The sequence below is a fragment of the Biomphalaria glabrata genome, chromosome 8 (genome assembly GCF_947242115.1).
Source record: "Biomphalaria glabrata chromosome 8, xgBioGlab47.1, whole genome shotgun sequence".
Classification (NCBI taxonomy): Eukaryota; Metazoa; Mollusca; class Gastropoda; family Planorbidae; genus Biomphalaria; species Biomphalaria glabrata.
In genome coordinates, this window is record NC_074718.1 from 31,001,338 (window position 1) to 31,019,475 (window position 18,138).

Here is an 18,138-nt window from a genome sequence, read left to right on the forward strand (position 1 = left end):
AAGGCTTCAGTGCTACCTTTTGGAAGCTTAGTAAGCACAACTCTGCTCGAGCGATATTCAAACAAAATAAAAATCCTGGGTTTTATCGAGAATGGAACAACTCGAGTCCCTATGTTAGGCTGCCAGGCGATCACTGACTTACAAACCACATCCGTCTACTTAGAAAACATTAATGAATCGTTGTTCTATAAAAATATTGAGATTGAATATTAATATGTGTAACAATCATTTTCAGCTGACGTAGACCTAGGTTTTGTCCTGTTTCCGGCAGTGACGTCGCATCTTCCCGCATCGGCCATCTGGAGTTGCATCTTCTTTCTGCTGATTGTCCTGCTCAGCCTGGTGCAGGCTGCCACAATGGTCCAACACATCCAGCAAGGAATGGTGGAGGTAGCGCACCTCCAAGACATCAAGTTCCAGTGGAAGATGGCCATACTGGGCACAATAAGCGTTATTATGATGTCCCTCAATGTTCTTACGACCTCAGAGGTAAGGAAACTAGCTGCATGTCAACTAGCTTCATCTAAACTAACTTCACCTAAACTAGCTTTATCTAAACTATCTTCATCTAAACTAACTTCACCTAAACTAGTCGAATTTTTCTACTGAAAATCAAGAAATATTTTAGATGAGATTTACAGTTCCATTAAAACTCTGGAATGAATGTTCCATTGTTATTTTGTATGTGGTTTTGTCTTTGATTTTATCAATATTTTCCTTTTTTTTAGAAATCATGGTGTTAATAATGTAGTCACACTTTCCCAATGGTCATGTAATCATATACTTGTATAGAAACCTTTGACCTGACGTCCATAAGAAATCAAAGACTAGTTATACTAAGGCAACTAATTAGCTTTGAAGGAATCAGATTTAAAAAAAACTAAACTGACAATGTTAAAATGTTTCAATGTTTCTACTAACTTACTCTTTCCTGCCCTTGTGTGTAAAGAGTTTAACGTTAAACAATTTTTTAAATAAACTGTGACATTATACTAAGATCTAGATCATAAGATTGCTGAAAAACAATTCTAGGAGTAGGTCTACTATATTTTCTCATAAACTTTCGAATAGTGAAAAAAAAACACAGCAACTCAATGAAGCCTTGGGCAGGGAAGAAATCAATTAGATAAACAACCATCATTAAGTTATTTATAACCCTGATGTTGCCTGTCAACACTGTGCCAGCGTACTGTTTGCCCATGTGACACAGTTTGTTTGTGCCCTGGGCTAGACTGGTACCCATTAGTGGATTTTTTTGTCTTTTTATATCTTGAGTTCTAATCTGTGTTGGATTTTTGAGCCATGAACTGAAAACTTCAAAATAACAAAAAAAAAATGTGAAGCCTCTATTTGTATCACATTGGAGCGGAATATAGATCGGGAATTTGTTCTTTTTTATGTCCCATTGACACAAGCTGTGAGTACAAAAAGGCTTATTACGTTTTTCTATGTCAACCAAAATTAAAAGTTGTTGAAACATAGGACTGCAGATATTTTTGGAAATATAATTGACTAAAAAAAAAAAGACACATTTTTTTTTATTTACAACGTCCAGTAAACTCATTTTGATTTTGAAGTAAATGAACTAAAATATATTATTTTTTTATCAGAATGGTCTTCATGTCCTGCGCCTTCTTCAGTTCTCTGTCCCGAGACTGACCGTCCCGCTTTTGTGTGTTGCGGAGACAATGACCATAGGTTGGGGCTACGGAGCTCGGAGATTTGCCGGCAGAATCACGGAGATGACCGGACGAAATAAAAGTTTTGTTTGGAAGTGGCTGTGGAGATGGGGGTGTCCAGTCTCCCTAACAGTAAGTAAGAGAAATTGCAAGGCCTCCTTTTCAAATAGTAACCATGCTTGTTAACTCATTCTATCCGAAATTATTTTTTTCGTTCCTCTAGTATTATTCATTTTGCTCATTTGTATTTCACTATCCTGTTCTGATTCAACTTCAATAACTTTTTGTTTTTATCAGAAAATGTTCTATTTGGTTTCGAGTTATAGGACAATGCATGCTATATAAAAGGAATTTATTGTTAATAATAATGACTAAGATTATTTAATATATTTTCTAAATTAACATTCAACTTAACTTCCGGTAAATATTTAACATAGCAATGTATTTTGCCTTAGATGCTCTTAAAAGTTTTGTATTCTTTATGTATGTATTTCTCTAGAATAATATAATATAATTATTTATGAAGTTATTATTTTAAGAAGCACCAATTAAAACGAATTAATTGCCAACAATAAATCTTCCTTTACCATGTTCAACACCAAAAGAGATATCATTATCTGAACTTACAAATAGGCTACAAGTTGTTATGAAACTCTCTTTCTATCTAAACAATAAAAGCAACTCACTGTTTGTAACCGACTATTGTCAATATGTTGTTTTAAATATCTGATCTCTATTGCAAATATTTTATTGTAAATAGCTGAATTCTATTGCAAATTTTTTTTTGTTTCAAATAGCTGATTTATAGTTGCTAATATTTTGTTTCAAATAGCTGATTTATAGTTGCTAATATTTTGTTTCAAATAGCTGATTTCTATTGCATCTATACTCACAACGAACCTGCTTGAAGATTTGCCTTTAGTCGACGCCCACCAGAAGTGGATCTACTTCCTAGGCTGGTCCATCAATCCCATTATCCTGTTTCCTGGTCTTGTCATAGCCTCTGTTTCCTTTTGTCGGGCACATGGAACATTTAAACAGGTTGGTTTGCCCAGACATTACAGTCAATACATATTTCCTTTAGATTGTCTTATTAGCGTTAACATTTTCATTTTCTAACCACTAACGGTGACCAATGCCCATAATTCCAGAGGCTGAAACAGCTGCGCACGACGCCATCATCCTGGGGTCCAGGGCATCCCGAACATGAGCCCCAGGCCGACCTTCCAGATTACGTCATATGTCAGCCTGACCCATTCCGACCTGCTAATGCTCTGGCCATGTTGACGGCCAATCTCTACCTCCCCAATATAGTCAACTTTGTAAATATGCAGGTAAATTATTGTACGCTTTCTTCATTGACTATACTTTTAACGTAACAATTAGTTCCAACCAATCTAACATAACGATGTGTCCTAACGAATATAACATAACAATGAGTTCCAACCAATATAACATTTGCATAACGAAACTTCTTGACTAAATAAGAAAATCTTATCAACGGGCTACATCTATATATTTATAACATCAATACTTTAGCATTGGCTTCTTCCCGTCATGTAACGATTGATTTATTAGCCTACATCTTATCAAGAAAGAACTTGTGACATTAATGCTTTGTCTGCTAAGGCGGTAGTGTTTCACCCACAAATTGCAAGCTGTGTTAGTGTTGTTGCGCTATAGCAGTGTAACTCCCAGAGCTAGGCTTGGATAGGTATTGCCTTTTTTTTTTGTTATGTTATGCTTTTCCTTCAGAAAGATGATGAATCTGTTTTATATCCAGACTGTATTGTCTCATGGTAGCAGTTGTGCCCCAGATATCTCAGTCATAACCAATGATTTCCCATGGTGTGATGTTTTACGACTAGTGCTTTGAAATCTCGTCTGCGTGCTTGAGGAATGGTCTGAAAGTTGTCTCCCTTTTAATGAGTTCTCTGTAGAGTATTATCTTTTGGAATTTCCTTAAAATTCATCGTATAATTTGTCATAAGAATGCAAGACCGATCTTTGTACTTCAATGTGAAACTACAAGGTGGATAGCAGACGACAAATACAAGCTTTTAATGTTACATTATCTTCTTATCTTATCTAATATAATACAGATGTTACTTCAAAAAATAAGATGATTACGTCCTACTCATCTTGCATTCAGTCATGCATATTAATCAATGACTTAAATTCTGCCAAGTCACTGGTTTTCCTGGTTAGCTCAGGCAACCCATTCCATGCTCTAATAGCACTAGGGAAGAAGGAGTATTTGTACAAATTTGTCCTAGCATATGGGACGAGAAATGCGCCTTTATCTTTGTGTCTTTCAGAGTATTTTATTAGATTTTGTTTTTGTTTTTGAAGATTATGGTTCAGTGTTTTACGTTTAATTGCTACTTTACTTTTGAGTCTTCTATCCTGAAGGCTTTCTAAATTTAGTGATTTTACTATAGGTGTTACTTTTCAAATGTGAATATTCGTTTGTTATGAATCTCACTGCTCTATTAATTACTATACTCTTTAATGGCCCATAAACAAAAGTTTCAGGTCTATTTCTTTCTCACCCTCAGTAGATAAAATTTATACGAAGTGTCTGCACGGTTGTTTGAGTTCAGACATTTGTGATCTGCATAAAAGATTGGATTGAGTTGAGTCAGAGGCTCAACCCGCGTTTTTCTTAACACATAATTCACTTGCATGCATTGGGTGAAGGAGTAGTCTACGTAGCGAGGAAGAACATTAATAAAATGTAGTATCAAGTAGGGCTGCACCAGGGCTGAGCTCCGGCTTCAGCCGGATATCCGGCCGATAATCACTATCTGGTCGTATTCGGCTCCGGTCAGATATCATTGCAAGATAATTGGACGGATAGGAAAAAAGTATGCTTGAGTGAAGTACCCACAATTTTTTTTCAGTTAGTGTTTTTTTTTAACATTAACTAAGTCGTTTGTCTATCCGTGCAGAGGGAGTCCTTTAACACCCCCTCCCCCCTTATATGTCTAGTCCATCATATGGAGTTTATAGATAGACATATGACCACATTAAGTCAGAAGGTATTAACATTCCTTGTCAAGACGACCTGCAGACATTGTATTAATGTCACATCTTAGGAGTTTGTTCACTGAGATTTATTCCTTTCAAATTGTTAGCAGTTGGGGGAGGGGGGTATAAGGTGTTGAGTTGTGTGAAAGTTTGTTTTTTTTATTGCTGGTAGGATATGGGAATTTAACTCTTGTGTCTAGGGAGGCAATGTATGGCTAAGGTATTTATTTGGGTATAGATGTGTATATGTATAGTAAGCATTATATTGTAAATAAATATTTATGTTGAATTACTTTTACTAATCTCTTAACTTCGAATCAGAAGCGCCCCATGGCCTTAAAAGCACGAGCATGGTGATCATCTGATGATCTAAAATACATAACACACACACACACACACTATTACAACCCAGATTGACCATCACCTTTCAGAGCATTACATGAGTTCAGGATATATTTATTGTGTTCCCTTGATTTACTCGGGGGGTACATTCCAAGACAGCCCATGTATGTCAAATTTCTCCGATGGAGAGACGCGGTATTTAATGTCATATGCGTAGAGGCCCTACAGTAGTTTTGGATAGGAACAGCATGACATCCTCTCACACTTTTAACCCCTAAATAACAATTTCCTATTCCCTTAATAACCTTAACATGCTGTTTCTTTAAAAAAAAACTGTTTCAATATTTAGTCCTTTTTAAAAGTGCCAAACAGTACTGTACTGTATGTCACATAACATTAGTATAAGAATTAGTACGTACAGTAAGTGTACTTTTTAATTTTGCTGCTTACACTCGGCGCAGAACGTTTTGTAGACATCTTAGTTCTATTTATAATAGTTCTAGTAAAACATCAACAAATAACGCACACGTCCTAGATTTAAAAAACAACATACGTCCTAGCGAGACGAAGGCTGGTAGGTCTATGAGAAAGATTCCTCCTTATTGTGTTCTCTTTCCTAGCTCCTATTCAACCAGTCAATGTGATCAAAGACTATTTCGGACAATAAGCAACCGGAAAGTTTTGGCGACAACGTATTGAGTTGTTTTTTCCAGTACTGTACATATTCATCGGGCGGTAGCCGAATAATCCGATCGGAAAACCAACAGTGTTAAGTATACGTGGAGTATATGTTTCCATTAATTTTTGTTTAAAGCCCGCGATATAGCCCTTCCGCGAAAATCAAGGGACCACTATATATTCATATCCGGCCAGATATCAAAAATTACAATCCGATGCACCCCTAACAAGAAGACGTTATGTCTTGTTATAACCCACTCCAGCAGCTAAAACAACACACACACACATACACACACTCACACACACACACAACACACACACACATACATCTGCTGACGTTTAGTTTGCAGCAAGTTCTGTACTTTCGTATGTTTTACATTCCAACAGCCTCCATCAGCCGACACAGATTTGGGACCAGACTACATGTCCGATATGGCCACACTGACCAGCTCTGAGGACGACAATTCCATAGATAATCCTGTGTCTAAAGACAGTTGCATTGGCCGCTGGCACGCCACTGTTCCATGCCTGAGTCAAGTGATAGGCATGGGCAACGTAGTCAGATTCCCTTACCTGGCCTACAGACACGGAGGAGGTGAGAATAACCAGGGGGGAACCGATTGTTTAGTTCACAGTCAATGTACCTCCCACGTTTATCTGAAATCTAAAGCGAGCGAGCTTAGGTAGATCTTTTGGATGGTGGAGTCCCAAGTGTCACACTTAATACAAGAGATCGGAGTTTAACGGCCTTACCTTGTAGTCTGATAGAGAGTTCTCTTGCCCCGGAACTAAGATGTCTGTAATGTATGTTTTTAAAAGCTGATTGATAGTGATTTTAAACATGTAAACTAGTGTTGCACCTAAATGTACCATTTCAAACATCTATATGTTTTAGCCGTTAATGTTCAACATAAGACTTTTAAAGCTACTTTGACTATTCAAGTAAGGAATAATAGTGGTTTTACAATATCTATTTCTGAATGCTTTTTATATCGACCCCAGTCGTCTGTCTGGTACACATTTTGTACGCGTTATTTCTCCCTCTTCCTATTCTCGGATCAAGTTAAAACTTTACACAGTTATTCATTGTTCCTAACAAAACATGAATCAATCAGAAAGTTAACCAATTAATTAATTAATTTTGTTCGATATAAAAAAGGGGAAATAAGTCTTACCATATGATGCCTCGTCGCTGTAAATGCGCAGTCTCTTTCCCTTATATACTTTTTTTAAGGTTTTAAATTTTGTTTTTGCTTATATGAATATTGATACTTCAAAGTAGACAAAGTTCAGCTATTTTCTTCAAAAACAAAATTTTTCACAGGTGCGTTTGTCATTGCCTATGTAGTTGTGTTGATAACAGTGGGTGTTCCATTAATTATCATCGAGACAGCCATCGGTCAGTTCTCCAGCCTCGGACCTGTTAGTGTGTGGCGGGCGGTGCCAGTCTTTAAAGGTAAGAAGCCAAGAACTGCATGTTTTTAACACATGTATTGTTTATAAATGGCTACCATTACCTACGGGTAGTATTGTGTATGACTGTAAAGGTGGGACACATTTTGAAAAAAAACTATTATAATAATAAAATAATATTATAATAATAGGAATTGTAATAATCATTATTATGGACGTTATTTGTTGCACTATTACGTGTCAATATCTTTTAGTATTTATACATTGAATTTTACCATTAGAAGGCATTTTCTGTGGCATTATAGGTATTAAGAAATGCATTCTTCCCTTTGCAACTTCTTGAGTGACTTGATACACAGCTGAGGTCACAGGTTGGGCATCTGTAATCACCAGGCGCTGTTGCATCTTCACCCTTCTTTCTACAACTGTTGTGTATGACATCTGCATTCCGGGAACCTTCCTTTATGCTCTCTCTCTCCATGTAAATCTATCCAGTAACACTTTTGTCCTGCTGCTAGTGTTGATTTTGAAGAGCTTCATGTCGCATTTGCATACATCCGTATACCGTAAAAGTGGGCGACCAGCGGCTCTCCTGCCTTCTATTAGATCACCGTTTAAAATGTCTTGTGGAAGTAGGCCTGGTTGCATTCTATGTACATGACCAAGCCAAGGCGTCTGCTGCTGATAACTGGCCCCTAGTTGTATGAAAATTGAAGTCCCTTTCGAGTTTGTATTTTTCTTACATCCGTTCTTGAGACTGTGGTAACAGTTTATTTTTGGAAATGTTTAGCTATTGCCCATCGAATCTTTCTGATCAATGTGTAAATAATTGCTTTAGCTCTCTCATATTTAAATGGTAAACTAGTGAAGATGTAAAGATGTCACCATATCTTCCAATATCCCTATTAAGTGGAAATACTTTATATATAATCTAGGTATCGGCTACTCTATGATGGTCATCTCTGTCGCCACCACCATTTACTACAGCGTAGTGACGTCGTGGTCAGTGTTTTACTTGGCCACATCTCTGACCTCTGTCATGCCCTGGAGAGGATGTCACAACTCCTGGAATACCAACTGTAAGTATTGTACTACATCTAGCAGTCATATGGAAGAACCACCTGGTGCCCATCTTGGCCCCCAATACATTAGCCTACAGTTTCTGAAAAAGAATATTGATTTCGTTACTTCTCACTAGTTTCAGTACCCCATAACCTCTGCCATAACCCTCCACCATAACCTCTGCAATTCGTCAATCACTTTTTACACCCCATTTCATTACCCCTCCATTATTGATATTCAGGTTCACGGACGCCCTCCCAATAGTTTTGTAAACCAAGTTCTTGTTGATACTGACTACGGGACAAACTACGATTTAAGGCTGGGCAGGCGAGGCTTCACAAAAAGGTGTCTCCACAAAAGAGATAAAAATATCTCCAAATTTCGATGCGGGTCACAAACTTTTTTTCTTTTTTTTTCGTTTGCGTTTTTACGGCTGGTCAAAATGTGATTAAGAAATGTCAAGCTTGTAAGATGCTAGAAGTAAATACATTACCGGATTTGCGACTATACGTCTACCAAGTGCTTTACCCCCCACAAACTCAAACGTATACACAAAAATATTATACTTCATATTTAATCTATTTTCACAATAATACAAATTCTATCGAACCATTGGAATTTAGAAACAGCTGTAGTTGTAACTGAAAAGTCTCTACTCTACAGTAAGAAATGACTTGCAAGTTGCCATTAGATAACTTAACTAAATTACAATATACTGTTTAATAGGCCTATTACATTTAACGCACCACAATAATTACTTCATAAACTTATTTTAAAATGTTTTAAAAAGGTGACCAATGGGTGTACGTTTATCGGATATTGGTGGTTTTTGCTATAAACTTATTACTTAGCAATGTCAAAGAGTTGAAGGGCGCTAAATTGAATGCCACATTTGTCAAATAAATACAAAACGATAAAACCTATCTGTAGCAACATCTCAAGTGTGTGGCATTTAATCTGCGTATCTTAAACTACTTCTACTTAGTTGTCCATTTTAGTTTCAAATACGTTTTTAAGTCCTAGAATAAAAGGTTGATGCTTCCTCCATATTGAAACTATTTTGAGCTACAAACAGAAGAGCTTAGAACACTGGATTCTACAGAGCTAAAAAGTGCACACAAATTTTCATATACCTTAAAAAAAAAACTTATTTTCTCTACCCATCCTTTAATGGCTGTTGAAATTTAGCTCTTGAGATATGAAGGGAGAATGACCCTTGGGGGATTATGGTCGCGACATGGCCTAAATTGTGCCGATGTGACAAAAAATATATATTAAAAACAAATATCAATACTACCCTTCCTTTATTTTGTGCATAGTTACACCAAAAAGTTAGCTATCTATAGTTTTCCCGCCATGTATGAAAGTCTCTCATATTATAATTATTGTCAGATATTCCGCAAACTCGTTTCAAGGTTAACGATTCAAATCGCAGTTAGTTTGAATCAATCTTTCGATATTAATGCGTCAATGGATACCATGGCAACCATGCTGCCCGTAAACGCAAAGTGACCTATTATGTAAAAAAAAATAGTAGTGTCCAATGTGAATCGTGGGGCTAAGTAAAATTCCATCATTAGCCTTTAAAAACACTTCATGGACTATCAATCATTATTAACTTTGCCAATACCGTGTCTCCACATCCAAGTGGGATTGAACATGTCATAGATCTAGTCACTCAGAGTGCATTGAAGAAGTTTACATACAACAACAATGTCCTGTTTATGAAGTTTTTGTATTTTTCTTGATTAATGTAGATAAATGTCTGCGTCCTTGCATAAAAGGTCGTCAAGCATATGTTTTAAGTTGAAACACTTGTCTTAATATCTAAGAAGTTTTAAAAAAATAATTAGATCTATTAGATCCTGAACATTTTCATATGCTTTTAGAAATTTTGAGTCTCTTAGCAGTCAGATCATCCAAAAATTAAACTCTGTAATTTTGTTTCAGCCTGTTCCACGGCTCCACTGACATACACTATCTGCACTAATGTTTCCTCTAACGAAACGTCTTTCAAGCCCTGCGACCAGGGCACTGAGGACTGCGTGAAACCCAACGTAACTGTCAACTCGTTGTGTCATGACATCAACAGGACGGATGTTAATCTAAACCTGGACAACACGTCGGTCAGGTCGGCGGAGGAATACTTTTAGTGAGTACTTTATTAGGGATGCTCTCATTTACATTGACGAACCTAAATATGAAAGATTTTGATATAGGCCTAGATCATGTTATAATCGTTATCAACACCTTTATCCTATTGCAAGGGAGCTAATATGAAATATTTCAATTTACGTACCATAAGTACGAGTTATCTTTCTTTTATTAACTAATATTTATCTTTATTGGCTTATACTTATGTTCCACTAAGTGCATTAAAATGTACAACAGTCTGATTGTTCTGCAGTTTTTCTGTGGTGAAACAGTCAGATAGTTTCCTTCATGCTGGAGAATTAAGATGGCAGCTGTGTCTGTGTCTGCTGACCACATGGACCATCATATTTATCTTCTTAATCAAAGGATTCAAACCAGGAGGCAAGGTAAATTTATTGAAACCCTCTTTATTTTCATCCTCTCTCTCTCTTTCATTTATCTATTTATTTATATATTGAAAAAAAATAAAGTTCCCTTTTCAGACCTTTCCATATTTAGGTCATCTGTTTCTTTGGCTAACAGTTAACAGGCAGGGTGTCATAATATGTGGCCAGCACAACAACCAACCATCTTTACTTTTCCCCAACTAATGTCAGGTGCCCATCAGAGTTGGGTGAACTCAGATCGCCCTAAGAATCCCGAAATTTCTTTTCAAACTTGGACTCATCTTTACCCAGATCAATGGGATACAAAAGCCTAGGAATACAGTAAACAATATAAAAAAAAATATCCAATGGGGAGGAGGGGTTTATTTTCAAAAAATAATTTATTGACATTAAAGCTGATTAAAATATTGAAATGCAGCTTTGTAGGTTTGGTTAAGAAATGACTGGCTAACATTGACAATGAGTGTTTGAATGGTACGATACATCATGCGGGTTTGCGCACTGGACTATCGTTCGGACTTATTGATGGTCCCGGGTTCAAACCCTGCCCGCTCCAATCCCCAGTCATACTGCAGGGGGTTTGGACTAGGAAGAAAATTATCTTCAACTCTGAAGGAACAGCCGAAACATGTAAAATATTTTACAAATGTGAGCTTGCGCTCCCAGAGCTATATTTTTATATATTTTATTTTTATAGGCTAGTGCCAAACTTATTATTTCTACTTCCGCTTTTTGTGTATAAAAAGTGATGCCACGCTGTTTTAAAACAGTTCAGTGTACAGTTGACCAGTGGTCAGTACCATATCTGTCTGTGTGACAGCTGAAGATATTTGTGGTCTGTCGTCCAATTATATTTTTATTCCTGTACCTGGGACGGCCTGCTATTATTACTGCTGTGTAACTGCTGTGTTACTGCTTTTAACTGCTGCCTTTTAGCTGCTGAATATTACTGCTTATAGATCTAGCTGTTGTTTATAACTGCTGTTGTTAGATCTATTCTAATTCTAGGGAATCTAGGATCTAGTGTTATTTTTCTTTATTATCGCCTTAGTAAACTTAGTTATATTTATAGTCTGTTTCTCAGTTCTGTTCTTAGTGAATAGTAAGGTACTGAGCCTAAGGATAAGATATTCTTGTTTTAGTGTTAGTGTTATGAGTGAAATAGTAGGATATTGTAGATCTAGGCTAGTTTATTGTAGTGTGTTTATTGTAGATCTAGGTCTAGTGTAGTAGTTTTGGTGATTTAGTTAGATAGTTGGTTTGGTTAGTTTGTTAGTGTTTGTTGTGGTGTAGATTTAGAGGGTAGTTTATAGTGGTTAGTGTATATATTATATTTTATTATTATTTGATTCCATGTAAATAAAGTTTCATTTTGTTTATTTATACTAAACTAAAGTTTGTTATCTTGTTTCCATTTAGTTTAGTTTAGTATGTCTGGTTACTTAGGTGACTCTAGCCCCTTGGTCGTAGACTGAGGTGTCACAGATTGAGCCCACCCAGTAGCGCAAACATCTGCCTACTGTTGGTAAATTTTAATGTTGAGCAGCAGAGAATAGGTCATATCTCTCCATCCCACTCGCGCCTGCCTGACCTGCTCACACAAACAACATTTTACACATAGGCCAACACAGTTTCATCAGGTTTAAATAATAATTCATGGAAGTTATCAATTGCATAACATCTCTTTTAAGCAAGATATAGATCTCTTTTAAACAAGATATAGATCTCTATTAAGCATGATATTGATCTCTTTTAATCAAGTTATGCATATCTATCAAGCAAAATTTACATATCTTTTAAGCAAGTTATACATATCTTTTAAGCAAGTTATACATATCTTTTAATCAAGATATAGATTCCCCCCTTAGCATCATGTAATGGATTGATATACAGAAAGAAAAAAAAAATAGTCCACTGTAAATTGAACACAAAGTACTTTAGAATATTGAGATTTGTGTATATGCCCCCTCCCTCAACTTGTCCACCAAAGTGATTTGACCACTGCGAGCAAGCTATGGCATGAAAATTCACCATACAAAGGAATTTTTATGCAATTTTTTAATCAAAAATATCAATTGTTTAACAAATTTAATGCACTAATTACAATTTGAGTTTCATTAACTTGGCATTTCATTATGTTCATATAATATCTGTTTAATTCCTAATTCATTGTTCCGCTTGAACTACTTGAAAATTATAAGTATATATATATATATATGAAGTTCTCTTTCTCCACAGACCACTTACCTCTTCCTAATCTTGACAGCTCTTGCACTTATCATTCTGTTGGTTCGATCAAGTTCCTTACCTGGTGGGCATGATGGTCTCAGGTTGGTTACCTGTACTACACTCTTCAAAATTTAAGGATAGATACACATTTATTGATGCAATGTAATAAAAAAATGTAGTTTTTTATTTCATAGTATTCACTATGTTGTTCTATTTAGTTTCCTGTTCACGCTTCAATGGTCCAAGCTTATGGAGGGGGAGGTGTGGAGAGATGCTACCTCACAAGTTTTCTTCTCTATGTCCATTGGCTGCGGTAGTCTGGTTGCTATGGGAACATTCAACAAATTTAGCAACAATGTCATCAGGTCATTAGAATTTTTCTTATTCAATTGCTATTACTTCTAATAATCTTCTTCATATCTCAAAAGTTATAGAAGTCACTTCAAAAGAGAAGATAATTACATCCTACGCATATTCCTGTGTCAATCTAGTCATAGATGTTAATCAGCAACTTAAAATCTGTCAAGTCATAGGTTTTCCTGGCTGATTCAGGCAATTGGTTAAATACACTAATAGCACTATGAAAGAAGAAGCACTTGTACAAGTTTGTCCAAGCATACAGAAAAAGAAATGTGCCTTTGATTCAAACAATGTTCATATAATTGAATATCTATTTCCCATCCATGAGACTGTAACCTCTAAATGGATTACAATTTGACTGTTAATTATAAACTGGATGGTTTAAATTCTGGTACACATTACAGTCTGTTGTCACAGAAAAAAATACATACATTTCTAAACAAATTAATTGATTATATGGCATCAGTTGACAAGTCAGCTTGACAGTATTTATTCCTTAATCTGAACATATTTTTAAAGTCTTATCCTATGCCTTTTTTATGCATGCTAGCCCATACCTCAATTGTGCTTATCCTACCACTAAAAGATAAATATAATTTTTTCTTTGGTGTAACTCTACAATATTATTTCTACTTCACAGGGAAGCAGCACTACTGTGTATTGTGGATACCGGCATGAGTGTATTGTGTAGTCTTGTCGTATTTGCTGTTTTGGGAACTTTGGCACGAGCAGCCCACACTGAGATTGAGCATGCAGCAAGAGCAGGTAAAAACTTAAAAATCAACTAAATTTTTATATTTTAGGTCCTTATTTACAAGATACCTTAAATTTAAAATTACAATATTTCATTTAATCATTAAACATTCATAATTAAGATTATTAAATAATGTTTAATGTCAACATTTGTAAAAGAGATTTTCTTCAACATAAGAAAGCTAAAATGCTTTTGCATAAATATGAACTAGCTTAGAGTTTAATTTAACCAGTTTTTAACTAGAGTTAGAGTGTGTAAGTAAGTTGCTTACACACATCACAGTCACCTAGCATCATAAATGTTCCTCTGGGTGACAAAGAAATGTGCTACAATATGAGTGTTTTTCTTTCTCCATGTCACAGAAAGTGTTTTGATCTTAGAGCTGGTACTTCTTTGGAATCATTTCAGTTGCCATTTATTTTGCACAGCCAGGCTGCCATCCAAACAAAATCCATATTATTAAAATGACACCAATTATAAGATATCCCAACATAACCAACACATAATTTTTGGCCTCATAACTGTACACTACAGAACTAGACAACATTTGTTCTGGAAACTTAGAATTAGGACTATCAAAACTTGCCTTCATGAAGCATCACAAGAAAATGCTGACCATTTCCTTCCTTCTTAAGTCTAAGAAATAAGAAAATGGAAACAACAGGCATAGCCCCATTAAAAGATGAACATAACATAATACATAATGATAATGAAACTAAAGCAAACATCCTAAACAAATACTTTGCATCAGCATTCTCAGCCCCAGGAGACAAAGACATATTACTGAATTTGAACCAAGTAGACAACATAGAAGATATAGTAGTACAAGAAAATGGAATTCAAAAACTATTAGCCAACACCAAAGCAAATAAAGCATCTGGACCTGATGGTATTCCAGCTAGATTACTCAAAGAGCTAAGCAATGAGCTAGCCCCAGTGTTCAAAATACTCTTTCAGGCTTCACTTAACCAGGGCAGAGTACCAAAGGACTGGAAAGAATCTAATGTCACCCCACTTTTAAAAAAGGAGAAAAATCTGACCCAGGAAACTACAGACCAGTATCACTTACCAGCATCACATGTAAAATCCTAGAACACATAATATGTAGCAACATCATAAACCACTTAGACAAACATAATGTCCTCACACCATACCAACATGGCTTTAGGAAATATAGATCATGTGAAACACAACTAATAGGACTAATTGATGATTTTTCAAAAGGTTTAGATAATAGTGAACAAATAGATGCTATCTTACTAAATTTTTCTAAGGCTTTTGACAAAGTTCACCACCATAGTTTGCTTAAAAAATTAAAATATTTCGGCATTAATAGTCCACTGCATCAGTGGATTAAAGATTTTCTGATAGGGAGAGAACAAACTGTAATAATAAATGGCTCTAAATCAACATCGATAACAGTAAACTTAGGTGTACCTCAAGGAACAGTCTTGGGTCCACTACTATTTTTTATTTACATAAAAATGATTTACCAAATTGCATTACTTCAGGAACAAAAGTCAGATTATTTGCAGACGATTGCATAATATATAGAACAATAAAAACAACACAAGACACAAATATTTTACAAAGAGAATTAGATGAATTACAGAAATGGGAATCAAATTGGAGCATGTCTTTCCACCCTGAAAAATGTTAGTTGTTAAGAGTAACAAAAAAACTAAAACAAATTAATTCCACTTATCTTATTCATAGCAAACCAGTAACACAGACTAAAAACGCAAAATACCTAGGTGTTATAATAAATGAAAAACTGTCATGGAATCCACATATTGATGAAACTACAAAAAAATCAAACAAAGCATTAGGATTTATTAAAAAAAAATTCTATCAATCAAATAAGAACATAAAACTCAAATGTTATTTAACCTTGGTTTGACCAATAATAGAATATGCAACCTCCATTTGAGACCCCTCAACTCAAGAAAACATTAAGAAACTGGAACAGACACAAAATAGAGCAGTGAGATTCAGAACAAAGGAATATTCACATTTGACTAGAGTAACATCTTTAGTAAAATCACTAAATTTAGAAAGTCTTCAGGACAGAAGGCTCAAAAGTAAAGTAGCAATCATACATAAAACACTGAACCATAATCTTCAAATACAAAAAAAATTTAATAAAATACTCATAAAGACACAAAGATAAAGGCACATTCCTCGTCCCATATGCTAGGACAAATTTGTACAAATACTCCTTCTTCCCTAGTGCTATTAGAGCATGGAATGGGTTGCCTGAGCTAGCCAGGAAAACCAGTGACTTGGCAGAATTTAAGTCATTGGTTAACAATGCATGACTAAATGCATGACTCGTAGGACGTAATCATCTTCTTTTTTGAAGTAACGACTGTATTATATAAGATAAGCTGCATACTTTATCAATGGTCCCAAACAAGAAAGACTATAGAAGAAAAACTAAATGAAGAACTGCTGATCTGGAAACCTCTACACTGCTCATCTCAGATTTAAGATAACTGATCTGAACCCTCTAAAATGAAATAGAGAAAGAGGAAAAATAAGAAGAATTGGGCTATGTAGATATAGCTTATGTATAATATGTTTAGATTCTAAGGCTGTCTGACCTACTAGAAAGCAACCAATAGTCATGATCAACTACATGTGATTTGTAACTATGGCTACAAGAATATCCTCACTATCCATTTTATTTTTTTCTAATAGCTGCAGGAAATTCTAATTGATTCTGGTTGCACAATGTAGTCTAAACAGTATGACATTTACACTGGTCAAAGTTATTGTCATGAGCAGTCTGTTAATTAAAAGCCTTTACAGAATCATAAAAGCCTTTAAACTTTTTAAAGCATTATTTCAAATATTTTTATTAATGACTTTACTTTTTTTTCCTCAGATATTGGACTAACTTTTGTGACGTTCTCTAGAGCAGTTCTAACACTTCCTTGGCCTTTCTTTTGGTCTATCTTGGTCTTCATCGTGGTTGCTCTCTCGGGTACACTGACCTGCATCACAGCTATGTCCACAGCCATCTCCTCACTTGTGGATGTTTACAGCAGCTTGTTCAAGAAACACAAAAAGTGGATGATGCTGGCTTTATGTCTTACTTTGTTCTTCTTGGGGATTCCAATGACTCTTCAGGTTGGTAAAACCATATTTATACAATGACTCTTCAGGTTGGTAAAATCATATTTATTAAACGACTCTTCAGGTTTACTCAATGACTATTGAGCAGAATTTCTAAAATTTAGATTAAAAAAAAAAAGAGCACTCTATAATCTAGCCTTGTTACTGGCAAGCCACATAATGGCATCTTGATTTAAGAATAAGTTTAATATTAATAATAAATATTGATGGGTTTGGCGTGTTGGCTTATTTTAATTTTTCCCAATTCTTTGATACTGACTAAAGATCTGCACTAGGCAGATAAAATAGTATACATTAAAATACTGTCTCAAATTACATATGAAGTATAAATGCAACATAATAAATAATTAGACCAGGTTGTAAACACAACGTTGAAATCTAAGTACAAAGTAAACTTAATTTTAAGAAATGTAAACGTATATATCTTTTATAAAAACATAAGGGAAATATAGAGCATGTGAAACATTATATATAGCATTAATAAAAAATTAATTCTCTAAACAATAAATTATTTATTATAGATAAAACTACCACAATATCACATTGTTTTCAAAGATTCAAGTGATCATTTTCAGAACTGAAAATCCTAACAAATACATTTCTACATGCTGGTTTTACAATATTCTGAATCTAAATGCTGGTTTTAAGAAATGCATTTACAGGATGGACAATAAATATTTAATATTTTTCATTTAAACTACTAACAATTTCATATAGTAGCATACAGTGGTGATAGATTATGGTTCATTTGCTGCCATATCTCTTAATACTGTAAGATTCATCTCCCCTTTTTCTTCATAAACAAAATTGTTAAATTGCCACTTTTAATCGGTAAATTTTTTAAATTGATTTATTAGTTGTCTTTTAATAATAAATAATTGTGGCAAAGTTTCAGTTTTATCCGAGAATGAGA

The 18,138-nt window shown here is 35.0% G+C and overlaps 1 protein-coding gene across 9 annotated transcripts in view; it reads left to right on the forward strand.

Annotated features, from left to right (window-relative positions):
- LOC106067429 (uncharacterized) overlaps positions 1-18,138 on the forward strand; it is a 184,378-nt gene that overhangs the window by 157,403 nt on the left and 8,837 nt on the right. For all 9 annotated transcript variants that reach the window (XM_056038000.1, XM_056037999.1, XM_056038001.1 and 6 more), the window contains 13 exons: positions 236-489; positions 1,611-1,811; positions 2,547-2,720; positions 2,831-3,013; positions 6,117-6,324; positions 7,054-7,185; positions 8,078-8,221; positions 10,155-10,356; positions 10,612-10,744; positions 12,983-13,074; positions 13,192-13,338; positions 13,974-14,098; positions 16,975-17,219. In XM_056038000.1, coding sequence (XP_055893975.1) covers positions 236-489; positions 1,611-1,811; positions 2,547-2,720; positions 2,831-3,013; positions 6,117-6,324; positions 7,054-7,185; positions 8,078-8,221; positions 10,155-10,356; positions 10,612-10,744; positions 12,983-13,074; positions 13,192-13,338; positions 13,974-14,098; positions 16,975-17,219 — 2,240 coding nt within the window. The remainder of the gene's footprint in view (positions 1-235; positions 490-1,610; positions 1,812-2,546; positions 2,721-2,830; positions 3,014-6,116; positions 6,325-7,053; positions 7,186-8,077; positions 8,222-10,154; positions 10,357-10,611; positions 10,745-12,982; positions 13,075-13,191; positions 13,339-13,973; positions 14,099-16,974; positions 17,220-18,138) is intronic.